At 47.9% G+C, this 18846-nt stretch overlaps 1 protein-coding gene across 2 annotated transcripts in view; it reads right to left on the reverse strand.

The window, feature by feature from the left end:
* Nucleotides 1–350: 350 nt before the first annotated feature.
* The window catches only part of SPATA48 (spermatogenesis associated 48), a 53850-nt gene continuing 35354 nt past the window's right edge, over nucleotides 351–18846 (reverse strand). The window contains exons 6-9 of one of the 2 annotated variants that reach the window (XM_015064583.3): nucleotides 16209–16250; nucleotides 14882–14989; nucleotides 5879–5986; nucleotides 351–583 (exon numbers count right to left, since the gene is read on the reverse strand). In XM_015064583.3, coding sequence (XP_014920069.1) covers nucleotides 460–583; nucleotides 5879–5986; nucleotides 14882–14989; nucleotides 16209–16250 — 382 coding nt within the window. In that variant the 3' untranslated portion in view covers nucleotides 351–459. Of the gene's footprint in view, nucleotides 584–5878; nucleotides 5987–9387; nucleotides 10892–14881; nucleotides 14990–16208; nucleotides 16251–18846 lie in introns of those variants that run through there. The other variant, XM_053218728.1, reaches the window with a different exon arrangement.

Consider the following 18846-nt stretch of genomic DNA (forward strand, 5'->3'; position numbering starts at 1 on the left):
CTCTATGGAAGGAACACCCCCACTTTCTCTCCCAGCCACTCAGTTTTCCCATTCAGAACATATGGGGTTTTGATTGGATAGTCTATGGTAACCAACTTTGTGATCTATGCTCTACAGTTACAATCACTGCATTAACTTGGTCAAGACATGAACCCTCTAGGTAGGCCTGGCATTCCAACTGTAAAGAGGAATCTTCTAGAAATAGAACCATTGCTACTGATGGCTTCCCGAAAACCTTGGCTGCCGTCATGGAGTGGTGGCATTCCAAGCCCTGGTCAGGCAATAACTGAGGTTGGGGTCCAGGACACTCTGCCTCAGGCAGAAAAGAACACCAGACTTCATCAGACCTCTACAGACACACCCAGAACATGCCTGGTTTTTTTTATTTCCCCACTGCACCATGCACAGTGCCTCCCCAAGGCTGAAGATTGTAAGTCCCATTCAGAGGGCAGGCATTTGTCAGTAGCCTACACTTTCCTTGTCTTTCTTATTGAAGGGATTGTAGGGTTTTACAGTTGTGACCATTTGAGACAGCGGTGCCTGGTGACGGAAGAGGTCAACTGCCATTTCTTTCCGTAAGATGCTGTGACAGGGTGGCAGGGGAAAAAAAAAGAAAGAAAATGACCCATATGATAAACATAAAAACACATAACCTTATCTATTTTCCAGTGAGACACATGTTCAGGGTGGAGAATGAGGGTCAGGAGAGCACACGGAGACTGGGAATGATTCATCCTTGTGTGCATCGTTTCGTTTATTTCCTTTATTTGCCTTCGGTTTCATTCATTGCATTATGTGCGTAACATTGCAATCAGTTTCATCGACCGAAAGTCTACTCTGTGCCTAGAATTACAGTAGGCACTAAGAATATAGAAAATGTAGTCAAAAGGAAGTAATCAAAAGTTACAACACGAAGCTTCTGTGCGGGTGAGGCTGGGACAACAGGAACAGAGAGGAAGAGTCACCTCTCTGGGCTGGGGAAGGAAGTCCTCCCCACCTTCCCCTCCCACAGTCTATGTCAGGGAGGAGTTAAGTGGGTTGTGATGAAAGCAGGTTGGTAGATGAAGAAGGGGTACAGGGAGAGCGGCGTGGGAGGGCACAGGGCTCATGGGGAGAGGCTCAGGGCGGGGGTGGGACTGGCCACATGCAGGGCTGGGACTCGGTTTCCCCCTGCCAGCGGGGTTAAGCTGACTGCTCTCACAGGACATGCTCAACCTCACATGTGTCTTCGTTGGCTCATTTACCCAGCGGGGAAAAATGCTCTCTGTGTTGCAAGAATTGAAAGAAGATAACTAAATACGTAGAACGCTACACAAACAACGCTTTCCCAATCACTGTTCATGCCCAGAGGTGGTCTTCCCAGGGTGGACACAGGCCACGCCAACTCTCTTGAACGACTGCATACAGCCAGGGTCACTTTTGCTGCCGCTTGAATCACACACACACACACACACACACACACACACACACACAGAATGCGGTGTTCATACGTGGCAAAAGTTACGGAGCGCACAGCAACTCAACCCAAAGTGGCTTTTTAAAACACGCTATGATTATCGTGAAGTCATGGTTTTTTATTGTGTCGTGGAAATGGCTGCTGGGGTGCAAACTCAAGCTTCTGTGAAGGTGGCCTTGCGGCATGAGGGAACGCACAGGGGACGCTGCCCGGTGACAGAAGTGGCAGGCAGGAGAAGCCCCTGTGTGCGTTCTCATGCTCTCCGAATGGGAGATTCACAACCCCCATCTCATCCACCCCTGCGCTCTCCCTCACTTCAGTCTCGTCCACTCCTCTCCCTCCTTGCTGTTCTGCGTCTCGTCTCAATATCACTCTAAAATGCAACTGGGGGCCTGTACACCTGGCTCAAAACCTGTTACCGGGACCACATGGACGTCAGCCCCTTGGCATTGGCATTCAAGGCCTAGCTCACTTAATCCCAACCCGGCACAATGGTCTCCCACCGGGAACTCTGCACCACGAGGGGTGCACGGCCCCTCCTCTCCTGGTGGTCTTAACCAGCCTGCTGTCTGGGGGCAGGTGCATTTTGGTTGACTGGCGATGTCTGCATGCAGACTGCAGGAGCATGAGGGAGAGTGGGTGGGGAGGGTGCGGGAGGCAGACTGGAAAGGGAGACTGGGTGTTTCCCTCTGAAAGAAGCTTAGAAGGGAGAGGAAGGAGGGCAGAGAAATGCCTGCTCAGAGAGGACATCTTTGATTTCTACAGCACAGAGGTGGCTGGGGCGGGGTGGGGGTGGGGGGAGGGGGTGAGGGGGTGGGAGGAGGAGCTGGGGTGGGGAGTGGTGGCTGGGTTTCTCCCCAAGCAAGAGTGGGGGGGGGGCAGGGCTAGAGAGGGCCAAGCACTCCGAGGGAAGGATGAAGCTTTTGGAAGAAAGAACTCGTCTTGGGGGGGAAGGAGATGGAGGCCCTGGTGGGAGAAAAGGCTCTGATGCGGGAGTGGGGGAGAGGCCAGGGGACTGGCTTGCCTGGGGGTGGGCTGCAGGTGCCCATGGGGCAGCGGCAGAGGTGGGCTCCAGGCCGGCAGGGAGGGTGCATGCCGGAGCCCGGGTCCAGGAGTGCCCGGCACGTGCCCGTGTGCACGCGGCCTCTCAGAAATAGCAGAAAAGACGCAGAGGGTCAGGCAGACGCTGTCAGGAGGAAGTCAGCTCACTCAGTTCTCAAGATACTCATCAGAGACCCGACCCGGACTCGCACTTCCACAAGAAAGTTCTAGCAAAGTTACAGGACATATGGTGTCACAAAATTGAGAGGACATATTTCATGACGGAGAATCTCCAAGGTCCGGTTTTCTCTGATCATGGGTGCCTCCTCATGTTACAGAATGCTTTCTATCTTCATTTATTTATTTTTATTTTTTCAATGCTTATTTATTTTGAGAGGGAGGGAAGGGGGGGAGAGAGAGAGAGAGAGACAGAGAGAGAGAGAATCCCAAGGAGGCTCTACACTGTCAGTGCAGAGCACGACATGGGGCTTGAGCAGAGATCAAGAGTCAGATGCTTAACCCACTGAGCCACCCGGCACCCCAGAGAGTGCTTTGTAAAATCTGAGCACCCCAACCATGCTTCCTCACTGCCAAGCCCCAGTGCCTGCAGGTGCAGCCATTAGGGGTGGGCACAGGGATGGAGATTTGGGCACCTGGCCCAACAGGGGTTGGTCGCTTCCTTGTCACCCTTGGGTGCTGCCACTGTGTCTCCAGAGCCTCTGTGAACCCCAAGAATAAGAACCCCAGAGAAGCTGCCTCGGAGGGTTCTCGGTCCCCACTCTGAGGCAGCAAGATGACAGTGGTGTGTGTGCAGGATATGAGGGGCAAGTGTGGGGGCTTCCCGGGGGGTCAGCAAGGGGCCTAAACCTGGGCTGGAGGGTGTGGCCGAAGACTCAAGTTCTTTTCTCAAGTAGGAATAGCAGTAGTAACATTAGCAACAGCAGTAGTGACATTAGTAACAGCAGGAGCAGCACGGTAACACTAGAAATAGTCATAACAGTAGCAGTAACAGTGGAGGATGGTTTTCCACTTAGAAATACAGGCTTCAGGGCACCTGGGTGGCTCAGTCGGTTAAGCGTCCGACTTCAGCTTGGGTCATGATCTCCTAGTTTGCGAGTTCGAGCCCCGCGTCATGCTCTGTGCTGACAGCTCAGAGCCTGGAGCCTGCTTCCGATTCTGTGTCTCCGTCTCTGTCTGCCCCTCCCCTGCTCCTGCTCTGTGTCTCTCTGTCTCTCAATGGTAAATAAACATTTAAAACAAATAAAAAAAGAAATGCAGACTTCTTTGGGACATAGTAGAACACTGGACAGCCAGATCCTGGGGCTGTGGAAACATGCTATACCAACAGGGCGTCAGGGATGCGGCCCAAGACGTTTGGGGAGAGAAGGTGGATCCTGAAGGAAGAAGGCCAGAGATGAGGAAGGTTGGCATTGCCCTGGGAAAACATCATCGGGCCTCTCCTCCGTCATTAACCGCTCAGACACGGTGTATTTTTCCAGCCTTCTGGGAGCTACATCTTCACGACAGACATTAGGATGCATTTAATTGTGCCATTGCTTCCTTGGGCCCTTCAGTGAAATAAAATTACACTAATTGTCTCAATTTCTGTCAGTCCTGCCTTTGCGACTGGACCTGTGACCTTTGAAAATGTGTCTTGAGAGAAAACTGGTTGGATGCAAAACACTAGCCTAGAAAGCCAATGTTCTCCTTCAAAATGCATCTTGTCAGATGGCCCAGACCCTAAGCAATCAGCAAACCCAGAATTTAGATCAGTTGAGGAAGCCCTGTGTCAGCAGGCACGTCCCCCGCTTGATCCCTGCCTGAGGAATCGGGTCCTGTGCACAGGGTGTGGAATGATCTGGGTGCCTCAGACACAGGGCCACACGAGGCTCTCCTGTGGTCCACGCTTGCGTAGTGAGGGCCTTCGTGTGTGGGATCCCTGGAGGAAGCCAGCCTTGCCACACGCAGCCTGGCCCCCCAAATATCTTTGAGACCAAAGGCCCTCGTCCAAAGTAACCCTCCCTCCATGAAGCCTTCCTAGAATTCGCCTAGAACCTTGTGTCTGCCTCCCTTTCCTCACCTGTAAAACAGGAAAACAAGAGCATCTTCCTCACAGGCTTTCTGGGTTGGGGAGGTGGGTCAGTTAAGCACAAAGCACTTGGGTAGCCTGGTGGAGAGGAAGAGCTCACCCACGTCAGGGACACGATTGTGGTGACGCTTGTCATCCTCGGACTCCAGCGGTGTGTTTCTTGCTCACTGCTAGCCTGTGAGCTCCATGCAAACTGGTCTAACTCCTGTGACTTCCTTGGGACTAGCACACAGCCATACCAACTGCCCACCAGGGACCAGGAGTCCCTTTACCCTTGCTGCCTTTCAGAACAGGTAAGAAACCCGGGAGGACTCCCACCTGAGGGTCACCTCCTCAGAAAGCCCTCTCTGACCACCGAGCTAAATCAGCACCCTGTCCAGGCACTGGCCACGGCGTCTCCCCACCTTTTCTCCTTCACTGCACTCGCTGAACTCATCTTATTCCCTCAGTGACTTGTGGGCGTCTGTGCCCTCTGTTGGTCACACCAGCACATAAGGTCCTGAAAGCGAGCCTCGTGTCTGTTCAGCCCGTGCGCTCAGTGCCTCGAACAGCGCCTGGGCCCAGAGCAGATGCCCAATAAATGTTTGCTAAGACCAAAAGGAGAAAAGGCACCCTCTGGGGGGTAGCGAGGGAGCACTGCCTCCCTCCGCCTCCAGGACACACAGGGACCTACTGGGGTGGTTTATTTCCTTGCAGGAGCCAGCGACTGGACCTGGTTAAGACCTCTGAGTTTGCATTTTTCAAAACCGTCATCTTGTTTGCGAGGCCGGGACTTCCATCAAATGTTTTCAAATTTGAGTCATAACGAGCAGCAGCGTGCAACTCCTCTCGGGCAGCTCTGAACGACGGGGTCGGCGATAACCTTCCATCTAACGTCTCCAGCTTTCAATTTGCGAAACGGTGTTTAAAACCGTATGTCGACTTTCAACAGAATGTTGTCTCTTCTGAAACAGAAGGCAGCGATTGGGGGGAAGCGAACGTGCATCTCACGGGGTGTGTTCCATGCACCCAGGCGTGTTCCGGTGTTGATGCAGGAGGGTCGTGTGTGTGCAAAGCTGTGAGTCCAAGAGGCAGGCCTGCTGTTTACCTAACACGGCGGGAGTGTCTTCCTACGGGGCTCCTTTTCACCACCACAGCAGGGAAATGAACTCTTCTGTCTTTTGGATTTGACACCCTGATGTAAATTTGCTCTTTGTAGTTAATTGTTCTTTAGCGGAACGACCATAATGAGGACCCTCCCCCACCCCGCCCAGAGTATCTGAACGCCCTGAGTGATGGGACTTAATACTCACCGGTACACTTCTGAGTCTGGCGATGGGGCCGTTGATGGAATATCAGAATTTGCTGGGTGGCTGGCTGTGAAATGAACCTTTCCGGTGTATCCTGGAATATTGGCAGAGCTGAAGGAAAGAGTTAAAAGGGAGGGGGAGAGAGGGAATGAAAACAGGCATTTGTGAACGAGTCCTTGTCACCAGCACCCACGTAGAAAGGTGCAAAGGAAGGTGCTGGAAATCGGGCCGGCAAACAGGAAATGCTGACTTGGAGATGCCCTGATAGTGGCCCTACTCTAGGACCGCAGAAACTTCTTTCCAGCCCGTGTTTTCCTAGTCTTTGAACTGGCATGTATTTTACAGACGTGATTCGCGGCCGAGCTGTCTCCCGTTGAAGGCAGACATTGGTTCTTTGCAGGACAGCTGACCTGTGCCCCACACGTGACTCTGTCGTGCTGACTCCAGCACTAGGAGACACATGACCATGATTTGAAAATAATATGTTCTTGTCGCTATTATACTGCATTCCTGATTTCATGTACTTTCGTTTTCTTTAATTTATTTTGAGAGAGAGGGTGAGTGAGCAGGGGAGGGGCAGAGAGAAAGGGAGAGAGAGAATCCCAAGCAGGCTCTGAGCTGCCAGCACAGAGCCTGATGTGGGGCTTGAACTCACGAACCCTGACTTCATGACCTGAGCTGAAGTCAGACGCTTAACTGGCTGGGCCACCCAGGTGCCCCTGCACACAGGTGCCTTTAAGTAAATTATTTGCTGAGGGAGAGGTGAGGCTGGAGCGGCTGTGTGGGTTTAGTTCCCCCCTGCTGCTTAAGACCTGTGGCCTTGGCCTCAGGAGCGAGGGACAACAGGGAATTTAAACTGTATTTCAAGGGGGCGCCTGGGTGGCTCAGTTGGTTAAGCATCCAACTTCAGCTCAGGTCATGGTCTCACGGTTCATGAGTTTGAGCCCCGCGTCAGGCTCTGTGCTGTCAGTCTGTACTTAGGCTCAGTCTGTACTGAGTCTGTACTTAGATCCTCTGTCCCTCTCTCTCTGCCCCTCCTCCACTTGTGTTCTCTCTCTCAAAAATAAATAAAACATTTGAAAAATAAATACATAAACTGTATTTCAAGGAGCAAGAACCTACTGTGTGCAAAACTTGGCTCTCACTCAAACAGGACATGACCTTTGTGGACTCGAGTTCTGAGCATCCTTTCAGGGCTTAAAGGGAGGGAGGAAGATCACCACCGCTGATGTGCCGGGAGCAGGGACAGGGCCAGACAACAGGTTGCCCTTCTGCTCACTCAGCGGTGGCGTTTCCCATCCCTGGGCCACTCCTTTGAGAGTGTGACATGACATTGGCGTGGTCCCTCATTCTAGATGGACGCACAGATGCAATGCAATGCCGAGCCTCTGTCCCGGTCAAGGGAGCGGTTCCTCCAGGCACTTTGCTTGCATCTGGGGCCTTCCCACAAACCCAATCAACCAAAGGAGATGTCCAGGAACCATTTGCCTGAGGAGAAATTTTCAAAGCACAGGGCTTCAGGGACGTTGTTTCTTACAGTGGCAGGGGAGGGGGCAGATGGCGGAGAGGGGGCGCGCGGGTGTGTGCCCGAGGGTCAGGGCCCAGATTCGAACCCGGGGAATCGGCCCATCAGCTCGCAGGTCTGGACCAGAGACGGGATCTCTCAGAGGCTTACTGCCTCCACCACGAGAGGGGGTGAGGATGCCAGCTATAGACGTGTTTGGTGGGGACAAGGTAGCAGTTCCCAGTGCACATGCTGGGAGTCCCCCCCCAACCCCTGGACGTGGGTCGTGGTGTGGCCCCTTGGTATCTCCCCTCTAACAGAGTGAAGGGAATTTACGTCGATGGCAATAGCAGAAGAAACCATACACGTTACTGGATCCTGGGAGACTAGGTAAATGAGGTGACGGAAAAGCACGGGGACCCAGGCCTCCCTTCTAAGCCTGACATGCCCCTTAACCAACTGTGAGTTTTTCCTCCAGCGAGGGAAGCCCTCTGGGCCTCAGCCCAGTCACCTACAGCAGGGATAGGACACTATTCACCTCTTTAAGGCTCCTCCGGGATTCAAGGGATTCAATGAATGTGAAAGCAACCAGAGGATCTTCAGCACTTAGGTGGGGCTCAACTCATTTCAGTTGAAATACAAGATTTTAAAGCAATGAGAAATTTCTAAAATAGGAGCCCGGTAGGTGGAGCCTATGAGGTTTATCCAGCAGAGGCCAGCTATATAGATGTTCAGACAGTGGTTTCCAAATGTCCCCACATACTGGAAACTCACGGGGATTTTTCAAAGGTACCCATGCCTGACTCCCAGCCCCCAGACGTTCTGATTTCACTGGTGCGGGGTGGAGGGGGAGGGCGGGAGGTGACTTGGGAATCGGGATCTTCAAAATCTGTCTAGATAATTCTAGATAAGCTGTGCATGGAGGTTTGGAAATCCCTATTTCAGAGTTGCAGGGTCTGTTGGAGGGACTCGGGTGATCAAATCAGTGTTGCCAAATTCTAGGAAGTGCCCTTTAGGATTTGCTGGAATTTTCTTCAAGGGTAGCTGTATGTCAGGGAGAGGTAGCAAAAACCGAGGCAGAATTATTCATGCGTACGTCTTTCCCCCAAACCTTCTTTAAAGCTTCCATGCATGTTACAGAGGAAATCCCCTTCCTCTGTGTGAGATGTTTTTTTCCACTGCCCCTAAAAACACCTGCAGAATTGAAATGCCTCTAAAATCATAGCCCTTCCATTAGAGCAGTTAAGAAGTCAAAGATGGAAGGGAACGGTTTTGTCAATCGAAAGAAGAACTTGATGGAAAACATCATACAGCTATACGTGCCTCGTGGCGCACGGGTTATTGATGCCAAGTGGTATTAGACATTACATTATAATAATGACATAATGTTACGTTACATCACATCCAATAACAACAAACCATGAGCCAGGAGGCTAAATTAAAGAGAAGCCGCTTAGGTTTAAGAAAAGAATTCAGCTGCTCAATACACTGCCAAATATTTGAAAACGAAAGTCCTCACCCACGCCGCTTCTAAATCTGCTCAAATTGCCCCTTTTCAGGGATATCACAAGGGGACTTTTTTCCCACCTTGAGTGCCACATGTTGACCTTCTGGCAAGAAGAGAGTCGCCTCCGGGGGACCCGGCCCTGCTGCTGACAGGTGACATGATTTTCTAGGGGCAGGAGACATCTGTTCAAGGTGCTACACTATGCAGGCTTTCGCGTGGACTTCTGGGTTGGTTCCACGTTCAAAGACCCCCTTCTGCCACTTAGGGAAAGCAGAGAAAAGCAGGAACTCATTTAAAAATAAGAGAAGTAGAGGGGCGCCTGGGGGGCTCAGGTCATGATCTCACAGTTCGTGAATTCGAGCCCCGCGTCGGGCCCTGTGCTGATGGCTCGGAGCCTGGAGCCTGCTTCGGATTCTATGTCTCCCTCTCTCTCTCTGCCCCTCCCGCCTTGTGCTCTGTCTCTCTCTCTCTCTCTCGCTCTTAAAACTAAATAAACATTAAAAAAAATAAAAAAAGAATAAAAATAAGAGAAGTCATTTTTTTTTGTCTTTCTCCACAACTTCTGGTCCTTTAAACACCTTCTTCCGTACCCCGGAATAAGCCTGGATTTTGTCCATTAACAGGCACATGTGAAGAAATTATTGCCTAAGTTTGCAACTAACTGCTTTGGCTCAACCTGGCATGATAAAATACAAATTAAATAATTTTAGAACGTAAGGAATTTAGTGAGCCTCTTAGAAAAGGAAGCACAGATGGTGTGTAATTAAAAGTTAAACAGGAAATAAAGAAAACGCGGGACAGCATGTTGTATGTGGCACACAGGCAGGGTGTATGTGGGTTGGGATTTCAGCGCGCAGACAGCTTCTTCCCTGTCCACAGACAGGACCAAAGCCCTGCGAGCGTGCGCTGTGTCCCAGCCACTGTTTTAAACGCTTGTGCAAATGGACTTAATTCTCGCCAGACCCTGCGTTGTGGATCCTAAGGATCATGCCTATCGTATGGATGCTGAAAGTGAGGTTTTAGAGAAAGTCTAAGTCCTGTGTCGTAGCAGGTGGCAGAACCGGCTGGACCCAGGAGCCCCGGACGGATTGCTGGGAGATGCCCCCGTGCCCTCACACCCAGGGCCCCCAGCCCAGGCAGGAGAGCTCGGCTACCTTCCACTGCTGGGCATTTATTCAGGGTGTGGGTGCACGTTCAAGTTCAAATCGATCCGACAATCTTGCCGTGAGAGCCGTTCTGTGTCAGGCACATATCCAGGCAGAAATCAACCAGGCCCATTGCTGACGGCTTTCGCATCAATGAGAACACTTTTAATGCACATGTAGAGGTTGGAAAAACCCGAGTGGGGCAAAGACCACTGATGAAAAGTAAGGCGGGGGTGGTGGTGTGTGTGAGAGGGAGACAGAAGGCAGCACAGGGTCAGAGGTCAGAGAGGCTGGCCGTGAACTTCGGGGCCGCCCCTCCCAGCCATGTGACCTTGGACCACTGAACTGAAGCTCTCTGAGCCACACTGTGCTGTGGTCAGGGGACTGTAGCTCCCCTGTAGGGGGCGGGGCACGGTGCAGCCGGAGGGGCAGGGGCTGGGCAGGGTCAAGGCTGGGCCCTCAGGGAGGGCTGAGAGAAGGCGGCTGCAGGACCAGGATCATTTTGGTCACGGGGCCGTGTTTCTCAGAGCGTAACACGTCATGGCCCCAAGATCTGTTCAGCAACTGTAGTTTTATCATTATCCTCGTCAAGTGCCTATACTTGTTCTTTCTCTGGTCTTCGAATCTCTCCAAATGGAAGCAGACACAGAAACAGCCGGAAGGCTTCGTTTGTCCGCAGGCTGGAGCCCCGGAACCGCTACTTCCCCGGAGGCAGAGGGCGTGTCCTTGTGGGAAGAAGGGCCCCCCCCCCCCAGCTCGCCCCGGAGGGTGGGGGGTGAGAAGGATCTGCTCTTGGCCCCTCCCGAGATGACTGACCTGCGGCTTTGTCACATCCTGCACTCAGGCCTCGGCCTCCTCATCTGTGAAATGGGGAGACAACCTGTTGGCACACCTCTGGCCTCCCCACACTAGTTTGAAAATCAAATGAGAGCGTAGACGGGAAAGCCCTCCGAAAAGGCAGAAGTGCCGGCCGGCCAGCGTAAGGAACTACTATTCATAGCCCCATTCTCTAACCTGGATTGTGGTAAGGCTTTGGGGGTTTTTTGTTTGTTAAAGGTGCCACACGCCACGGCAACGGGCAGGAAGGCACCACCCGCCTTCCCCCCCCCCCCCCCCACCCTCTTCCATGTCAGACCTTGGCCAGCACCTGCCTGGGGATCCATTTTGGACAAGTGCTCGTTATTTGCAAAGGCTTCATCGCAGGGATGATTGGGTGAAGGCACAGTAAATGTGAAACCCTGCAAAGTTCTGAAATGAAGGATTACAGCCTAGTGGAAGACAGCCCATTCGGGGGGCAGTGGGGGGTGCCTGGCTGCTTTAGGAAAACAGGCCCCTGGCGTCGAGAAAGCATCAGGTGTGGGGGCGGAAGGCACGGGTTCACCACCAGCTCGTCTCCAGTGGGCTCTCCCACCAGGGCATGCGTGTCCCCTCCCCTGCGCCTCAGTTTCCTTGTTGGTAAGACAAGGGGCTGGACCTGGTGAGATGCAGGACAGGGTACCCCAGGAGCTCCAACAGCTGGTCCACTGCAAACCCATTTCCAGCCGCTCTCTCCATTTTCTCAGGAAAGGGCAGGATTTTGGATTTTGGATCCTGACTTCGCACAGATAGGCTGTTCCATAGCACGCCCATAGTTATGTGCTTCGAGTATGTTTTTGTAGGACAGTTTGGTCCTATTTTTTATCATCACTAATTTTTCTGTATTTTTTTTTTTCTGTAATGATCAGATCTGGTTCTACAATAGCTTTTAAGCTTTTTTTTTTTTTTTTTAACGATGAGTACAATCACCAGCAATTTGAAAACCCCGGCCATGTCAGACGGCTTGGTAGCCAGGAAACAAAATGAATTAATGAGGGAAGTTTGACAAACCTTTGCTCTTTTCTGGGAGACGGGTGATGCCAGCAATGGAACCACCTGAACTAGGAGTCGGTGGCCTTGACTGTCTGAAATGTGGTTTCATATTTCCACCATGACTAAGTATCATGAATTGTGGGGAGAATCCAAAAAATAATATCAGGAAGACATTTTTCTTTAAGAAAGTTTATGATGAGAAAGTAAAGGAAGAGTGATACTTGCTTTTGAATAGGACGGCGCTTCCATATCCTCTACTTAGCACAAAGTAAGTTTATGTGTTTCTGGGTTTTGGATTTTATGCAAATGGCATCATATTGAATTGCCTTTTGGCTCAATGTGGTATTGTAACATCAACAAAATGTTTTATGGGGCACCTGGGTGGCTCAGTCGGTTAGGTATCTGACTCTTGATCTTGGCTTAGGTCATGATCTCAGGGTTCGTGAGTTCGAGCCCCGTGTCGGGATCCGTGCTGACAGTGGGATTCTCCATCTCCCTCTTTCTGCCCCTCCCTTGCATGGGGTCTCTCTCTCTCTCTCTCTCTCAAAATAAATAAATAAAACTTAAAAAAATATATTTTGTTTAGACATCTACATGTATGTAGTAAAACTACAAAACAAAGTAAGGAAAAGCACAAAGACGCGTGGCTTCTGGGTTGGGAAGCGGGATCTGGGTGGTGAGGCTGGGAGGCACCCACACATGGCTTAGAAGACATTAGTAAAGTACTAAAACAGTCAAATACTATTTCTTTAGCGAGGCAGGAAAACACAGACTTTTATTTGTTATTTCACTTTATATGTTACCTATGACACTACATATTTATGTATCTATTAATATTTCATAATAAAAGTGAAAACCATTTCTTTGTGTTAAAAGGTTAAGAGGACCTTAAACATGGAAACCGGATTCGAAACAAACTTTGCGAGCCTGGTGGCCCTCTAGTGGCCAAATCGGACAAGTGCAACCAACGTCTTCAATTTCTTTTCCGGGAGCCACGCATAATTTCACTTCCTCAGAAACAGAAATCCACAGCAAGCCGAGGTAGACCGGCCCAAAGTTATTCAGGCTAAATAGGATGTTTTACATCAAATTCTTACAATGCTTGCCAAACCCCTCTTCATTCTCTTGGAGGAATGACCCAAGAGAATATGTTTGGATTCTTTGGCCAGCATGTCTCATAAAATGTTGCAAAAGTTAAAGGCACATTTCAAAAGAAAAAAAACAAAATAAATCTTTAGACCTGTAGGATATTTTTAAGGTGGTTTCATCTTCATATCCTTTTAAAATCTTTAGAATTACTATGTTTAATAGCAGTAACTCCCTTGCAAAATTTATGGAAGAATCACACCAACTGATCCTTCCTCAAGACTCAGCTCAGACGTCACACGCATCCCGTGTGTCTCACGAGTGAAAGTGACCTCTCTGTGCTACTGAGCTTCGAAAACGCTAAGCTAACTTTTGGGGGGACTTCTTTCATCCTGCTTTTTATCGTAATTATTTGTGTACAGCGTTTATCTGCCCTTCAGATTCTTAAGCTACGTGAGGGCCAAGTCTTTGTCTTTTGTATCTTTATGTTACCACAGTTCTTAACACAGTGCCTGGAGCATTTTACAGGCTCTCTTGCCTTTTCCTTTGGGTGTGTTATGTAGAGAGTTAAGTGACATAAGTTACACAACTATATTTTAACGCCAAAGTTAGATTTGAGACATACTTCATAGTTTGCCCAAATGATCAAAAACTTTACATAGTCGGAAAAGGTAACAGGGAAATTTAAGACCATTGTGGGAGACGGCATTGCTTAAATTTAACCTGCAACAGAGTAAGTTCGAAGGACAGCTGGTGCGAAATGCAACTTGTTTGTCTCATGGGCGCAACTGATGTTTAAAAAACAAACAAGGAATCAATTAACATTGAAAATACTGTCGTAGTTCACACTTTGGCTTTGCATGAAATCTGCAAGTTTGTCTGTCTCTGCCGGCAGAAACTGCTGGGATAATATCCATGGCAGTCAGCAACTCAGTGGCTCATGAAAAGAGCACAGGATTTCAACTTCCAGTTGTATCTGGTGAGTCCTAGGGAAGTGACTGACCTCTGAGCCCCCATATTCCCATTGGTGAAAGCAAATATATATGTATATATATCTATATATATCTATGTATAGATATATATATAGATTATACATAAACATATTATATATAGCTTAAAATAGTACACATTAAATGTAGTTATATATTATATATTAAATATATTTTGTATTTATTTTATATAAGATATATACTATGTACAATATATTATATAATATGATATGTTTTATATATAAAGTTATATGTCATCTTATATATTTCATATATAATATATTATAAATTATAAGATATATATTATAACTTTATGTTATATTATATCCTTCTGTATAATATATTGCATATCGTAAACTGTAAGTTATACATTATCACTTTTAAATTATATTATATCATATCAAATTATATTTTTATATATTATATATTACATGTTATAAGTTATATATTATATAAGTATATTATAGAAAAATATATTGTATATATTATCTGTATATTATAAAATATAAATGATATAATATACTTATACCATATATAATATTTTATATATTATGAAATATATAAATTTTAAATATACAAAATATTTAAAATATATAAAAAATATAAAATTTATATTTATAAAATATATAAATTTTATAATATATGAAATGTCTTTATAGTTTATGTGAATATATTTTTTACATGCATGCAAAACATGGAATATAAGATATATTACATTATTGTGCATCAAGGCACCCCGGTCCATCAGTGCACAGAATTATGATCTCGTTTGTGGGGAGCTACGTTTCTTTTGGGACAGCAGGTGTCTTTCTTCTTAAACTACATTCGATGGCAGGCCATCTTGTATTCCCTCATTTATGATAAAGCCCATCACCGTGTTTCACCCCAAATGGCACTATAAGGGGAGTAATTACAAGTGGAACTCACCGACTTGTGTTTGTATAAAGAATCCTGGAGCCCCGAGGCTTGGCGAGAGATGTGATGTCTCCAAAGGGGTTGTCAACATCATCAGCATTTGTAGACTGCACACAACCCCTGTTTGCGTGACAAGAAAAGAAAACGTGTGTTTCTTCATAAGAAAAACAGAAGAAGAGGTAAAAAGTGCCCTAACATTCAAAGGGAATCTTATTTGCTAAAATCGATGAAAAACTGAAACAACAACAACAGCAACAATAATAATAATAACCATGATGATAGAACAATTTGTCTTAAAAAACTAAGAAAAGAGATTTCCTCTTTTACAGAGTAATACCTGCCAGGCTCTCGTGATCTGAAGTTTGGGCCAGCGTGAGAGGAACAGGTGGGTTGTGTTTTTGTGCAAAGAAAGAAGCTGTTTGTGCAGCCCAGGGAGGCTCCTTCACCGGAGGCTGGCCCCGGGGGGCAAGGCAGGGACTGGCATCCGCCAGAACCAACCGGGCTCCTGTTGGAGATGGGAACCTGGGCAGGTGCCCGGGAATCCGGGATGCCCAGCCATGTGCCTTCAGGGCCCTGAGACAAGGCGGAGGTGCTGTCAGCCAGAGGGCGTAGTGTCCTTGTCCCATTGCTGGGGCCACTAGTTGGAAAGAGTAGTCAGCTCCATCGTAGGGCAGAAGAGGCAACAGTAATGGTGGCAGCAAGGGCAAAGATTAAAGGCCCAGGGCCTCCATTTTCTTGGATTTACTCTGTTCCAAGGCACCATGACCTGAATGTTTATGTTCCTCCCGTATTCCTGTGTTGAAATCCTAATGTCCAAAGGTGATGGGAGCAGGAGGTGTGAGGACCTCAGGTCACGAGGGCAAAGCCATCGGGAGTGGGATTAGGGGGCCCACACAGCCCTACTACTGTGAGGACACGGTGAGAAGTCTTGTGACTTCTCCATGGGGAGCCACATTTAAACTCAGAAGAAAAAGGAGACACATTTTCCCGTACTTAGTGTTAGGGAGCACGTCGTATCTTCTGCATCGAGTATAAAAGCCTTTCTGGTTGACAACACCCAATATTAGGAGCATCCAGGGTATTTTACTTCATAAAATAACCAATTTGGGGAAACAGAAAAAATGCCGCTCCCCCTTTCTTTCTTTTATCATAATCTTTAACAAATCTGTGATGAAAGTCCTGACATTAAGCAGGCTCTGGGCTGGCAAAACGTTAGAACTCTGTTCGAAAGTATAAATTGTCTTAAACAATAAATTACAGACATGACTGAGCTGAAAGCAATTACAATTTAGATGTAAATCTAGTAATTTTTAAAACATTAAGAAACGGTATCACTTACGTATAAAGAGGGATGTATTTGCTTCTGGAACTTGGACTCACACTGAGAGAAAGAGAAAATGTGCACAATGGAGTTAGTGATGTTCACTTAATAAGCATCCAAGGGTTACAGTATTTCTCTTATTCATACCTCCTGGGATTTAATCTCTTTGGAGATGCCTCCTGGGAATTAACCTCCAAAAGTTTGTAATGTAGGGGCTCCTGGGTGGCTCAGTCAGGTAAGCATCCGACTCGGGATTTTGGCTCAAGTCATGATTCCACAGTTGTGAGTTCAAACCCCATGTTGGGTTCTGTGTTGGCAGTGTGGAGTCTGCTTGGGATTCTCTCTCTCCCTCTCGGCCCCTCCCTAGCGTGCTCTCTCTCTCTCTCTCTTTCAAAGTAAATAAATAAACTTAAAATAAATAAAATAAAATAAAATAATAACATAAAAGTTTGCAATGGTAAACAGAGGTGATTTAAAGATGTAGTTTTAAGTGAAAAGCCAAAGCAGAATAAACTGACTCCAAGTGTCATGGACACACGTCTTTGCTTGCTTTCTCTTTTTTTTTTTTTTTTTAATTTTTTTCAATCTTTATTTTTGAGAGAGAGAGACAGCATGTGAGCAGGGGAGGAGCAGATAGAGAGGGAGACACAGAATCCGAAGCAGGCTCCAGGCTCTGAGCCATCAGCACAGAGCCCGACGCAGGGCTTGAACTCACAAACCGCGAGATCATGACCTGAGCCAAAGTCGGACACTCAACCGACTGAGCCACCCAGGCGCCCCTTTGCTTGCTCTCTTTAGCCCTATTTCAGAGCCTCCCCTCTTGGGTTACCCCCACCCCCTATTTTTTAAGGAGGCTTCACGCCTAGCACAGAGCCCAACATGGGGCTTCAGCTCATGACCCTGAGATCAATGCCTGAGCTGAGATCAAGAGTCAGACACTTAACTGCTTAACCGACTGAGCCACCCAGGCGCCCCCTAGGTTTCCCTTTTGCTGCACACCTCCTTAGTGATTGGTGGGGCAATATTTGGCAAAGCCCCTGGTTTGCTGAGACACAGAACCTTCACGTTGAGTGGATCCTACTGACCATCCAGTCTAATCCTCCATGGTGGAGGTGAAACAGCCATAGCACAGAGTTCAGTGACTTGCACAAGATCCCCGTTATTTACAGCCTCACAAGGAACACCAGGTCTATTTTGTATTTTCCCCACACCCACCCCAGAATCAGCCATTTCTCCAAGGGTCTCACAATTTCTTTGATCGGAGAATGGTGATTCAAAGCCAGCATGTGGGTGCTAGATATGGTTGTGGCTGCTGGGGTGTCCCTGCTCCGGGGTCCTCTGAGTGGACAGAGCTAGGGATGGGTGGATGTGTAGGAGTCTGTGTATACCCTCATATTTATGTCTATTTCTGTATCTGCTATCTGTATTAAAGTAAACATGAGTTCACAGGATACGTCCTGATCACCTCTTAGTACCTACTTACTTACTTATTTCCTCCTGACAGCGTGAAACTTGCCTCCTGTTTCCCACCAAAAGTTTCATTTTGTTCAACCCTATATGTCAGAAGTATTAGAATCACCAACCCACTTCCCTGCGGGAACATACCCTGCGGGTACACACGTACCACCTGGAGTATAGCGCTTATATGCATGCATTCCTTTTGTCTTTAGCCTCACATTTTTCGGTCAAAATACTATTTCCAAATTTATTAGGGCCCAGCCTTTTTTAAGATCACCCGGTTTTGCCCCCATCCACTCAAGTGTAGTCATGTCATTTATTTGTAGCACGGATTCATTTGTCACAATCTGCATTCCATCCTGGATTCCCCCAGCACCCTGGGCAGGAATGTATGTAGATACATATCGGTGTTTCCATGTACGTACTTAGTTCACGTTGCCTTCAATAAACTTTGTTCTTTGTGGTGGTTAGTTCTCTGGGTTTCACAAACACAAAGAGTCATGTGGCCACCATCACAGAACCATACAGAACAGTTCATGACCCTCATGTTCCCCTTATAGGCTCTCCATGCACATCCCTTTCCCCCTTCCCAACTCCTGGCCGCCATTTTTCTATCCCCTTCTTGTGGTTTTGCCTTTTCTAAATGTCGTATAAATGGAGTCATACAATATGTGACCTTTTGGGTGTGGCTATTTTCACTGAGCAAAATGCATTTAAGATTCACACACACCAGGGCGCCTGGGTGGCTCAGTCGGTTGAGTTCAACTCAGGTCATGATCTCGCGGTCCATGAGTTCGAGCCCGACGTCGGGCTCTGTGCCAACAGCTCGGAGCCTGGAGCCTCGTTCAGATTCTGTGTCTCCCTCTCTCTGGCCCTCCCTTGCTTGTGCTCTGTCTCTGTCTTATAACTCTCTCTCTATTAAGAACAAATAAACATTAAAACATTGGTTGTATACTCATGTATATGTTTATCCACTGTATACTTTTCCACTGGCCTGTTGAAAAATACCTTTGTTGTTTCTAGGTTTTGGCACTATGAGTATAGCCGTAAAACATTCCCATACAGGTTTTAGTGTGGGATCCTCAGTGCAACCTTTGCATAGACGAAGGTTGCAGGATGAGCAGCATTCTTGAAAGTTTGGAGATGTGGCCTACCGACTAAGACATAAAGCTTTTCATTCATCGGATGGTTTCTTATT

The sequence above is a fragment of the Acinonyx jubatus genome, chromosome A2 (genome assembly GCF_027475565.1).
Source record: "Acinonyx jubatus isolate Ajub_Pintada_27869175 chromosome A2, VMU_Ajub_asm_v1.0, whole genome shotgun sequence".
In the NCBI taxonomy this organism is placed as follows: Eukaryota; Metazoa; Chordata; class Mammalia; order Carnivora; family Felidae; genus Acinonyx; species Acinonyx jubatus.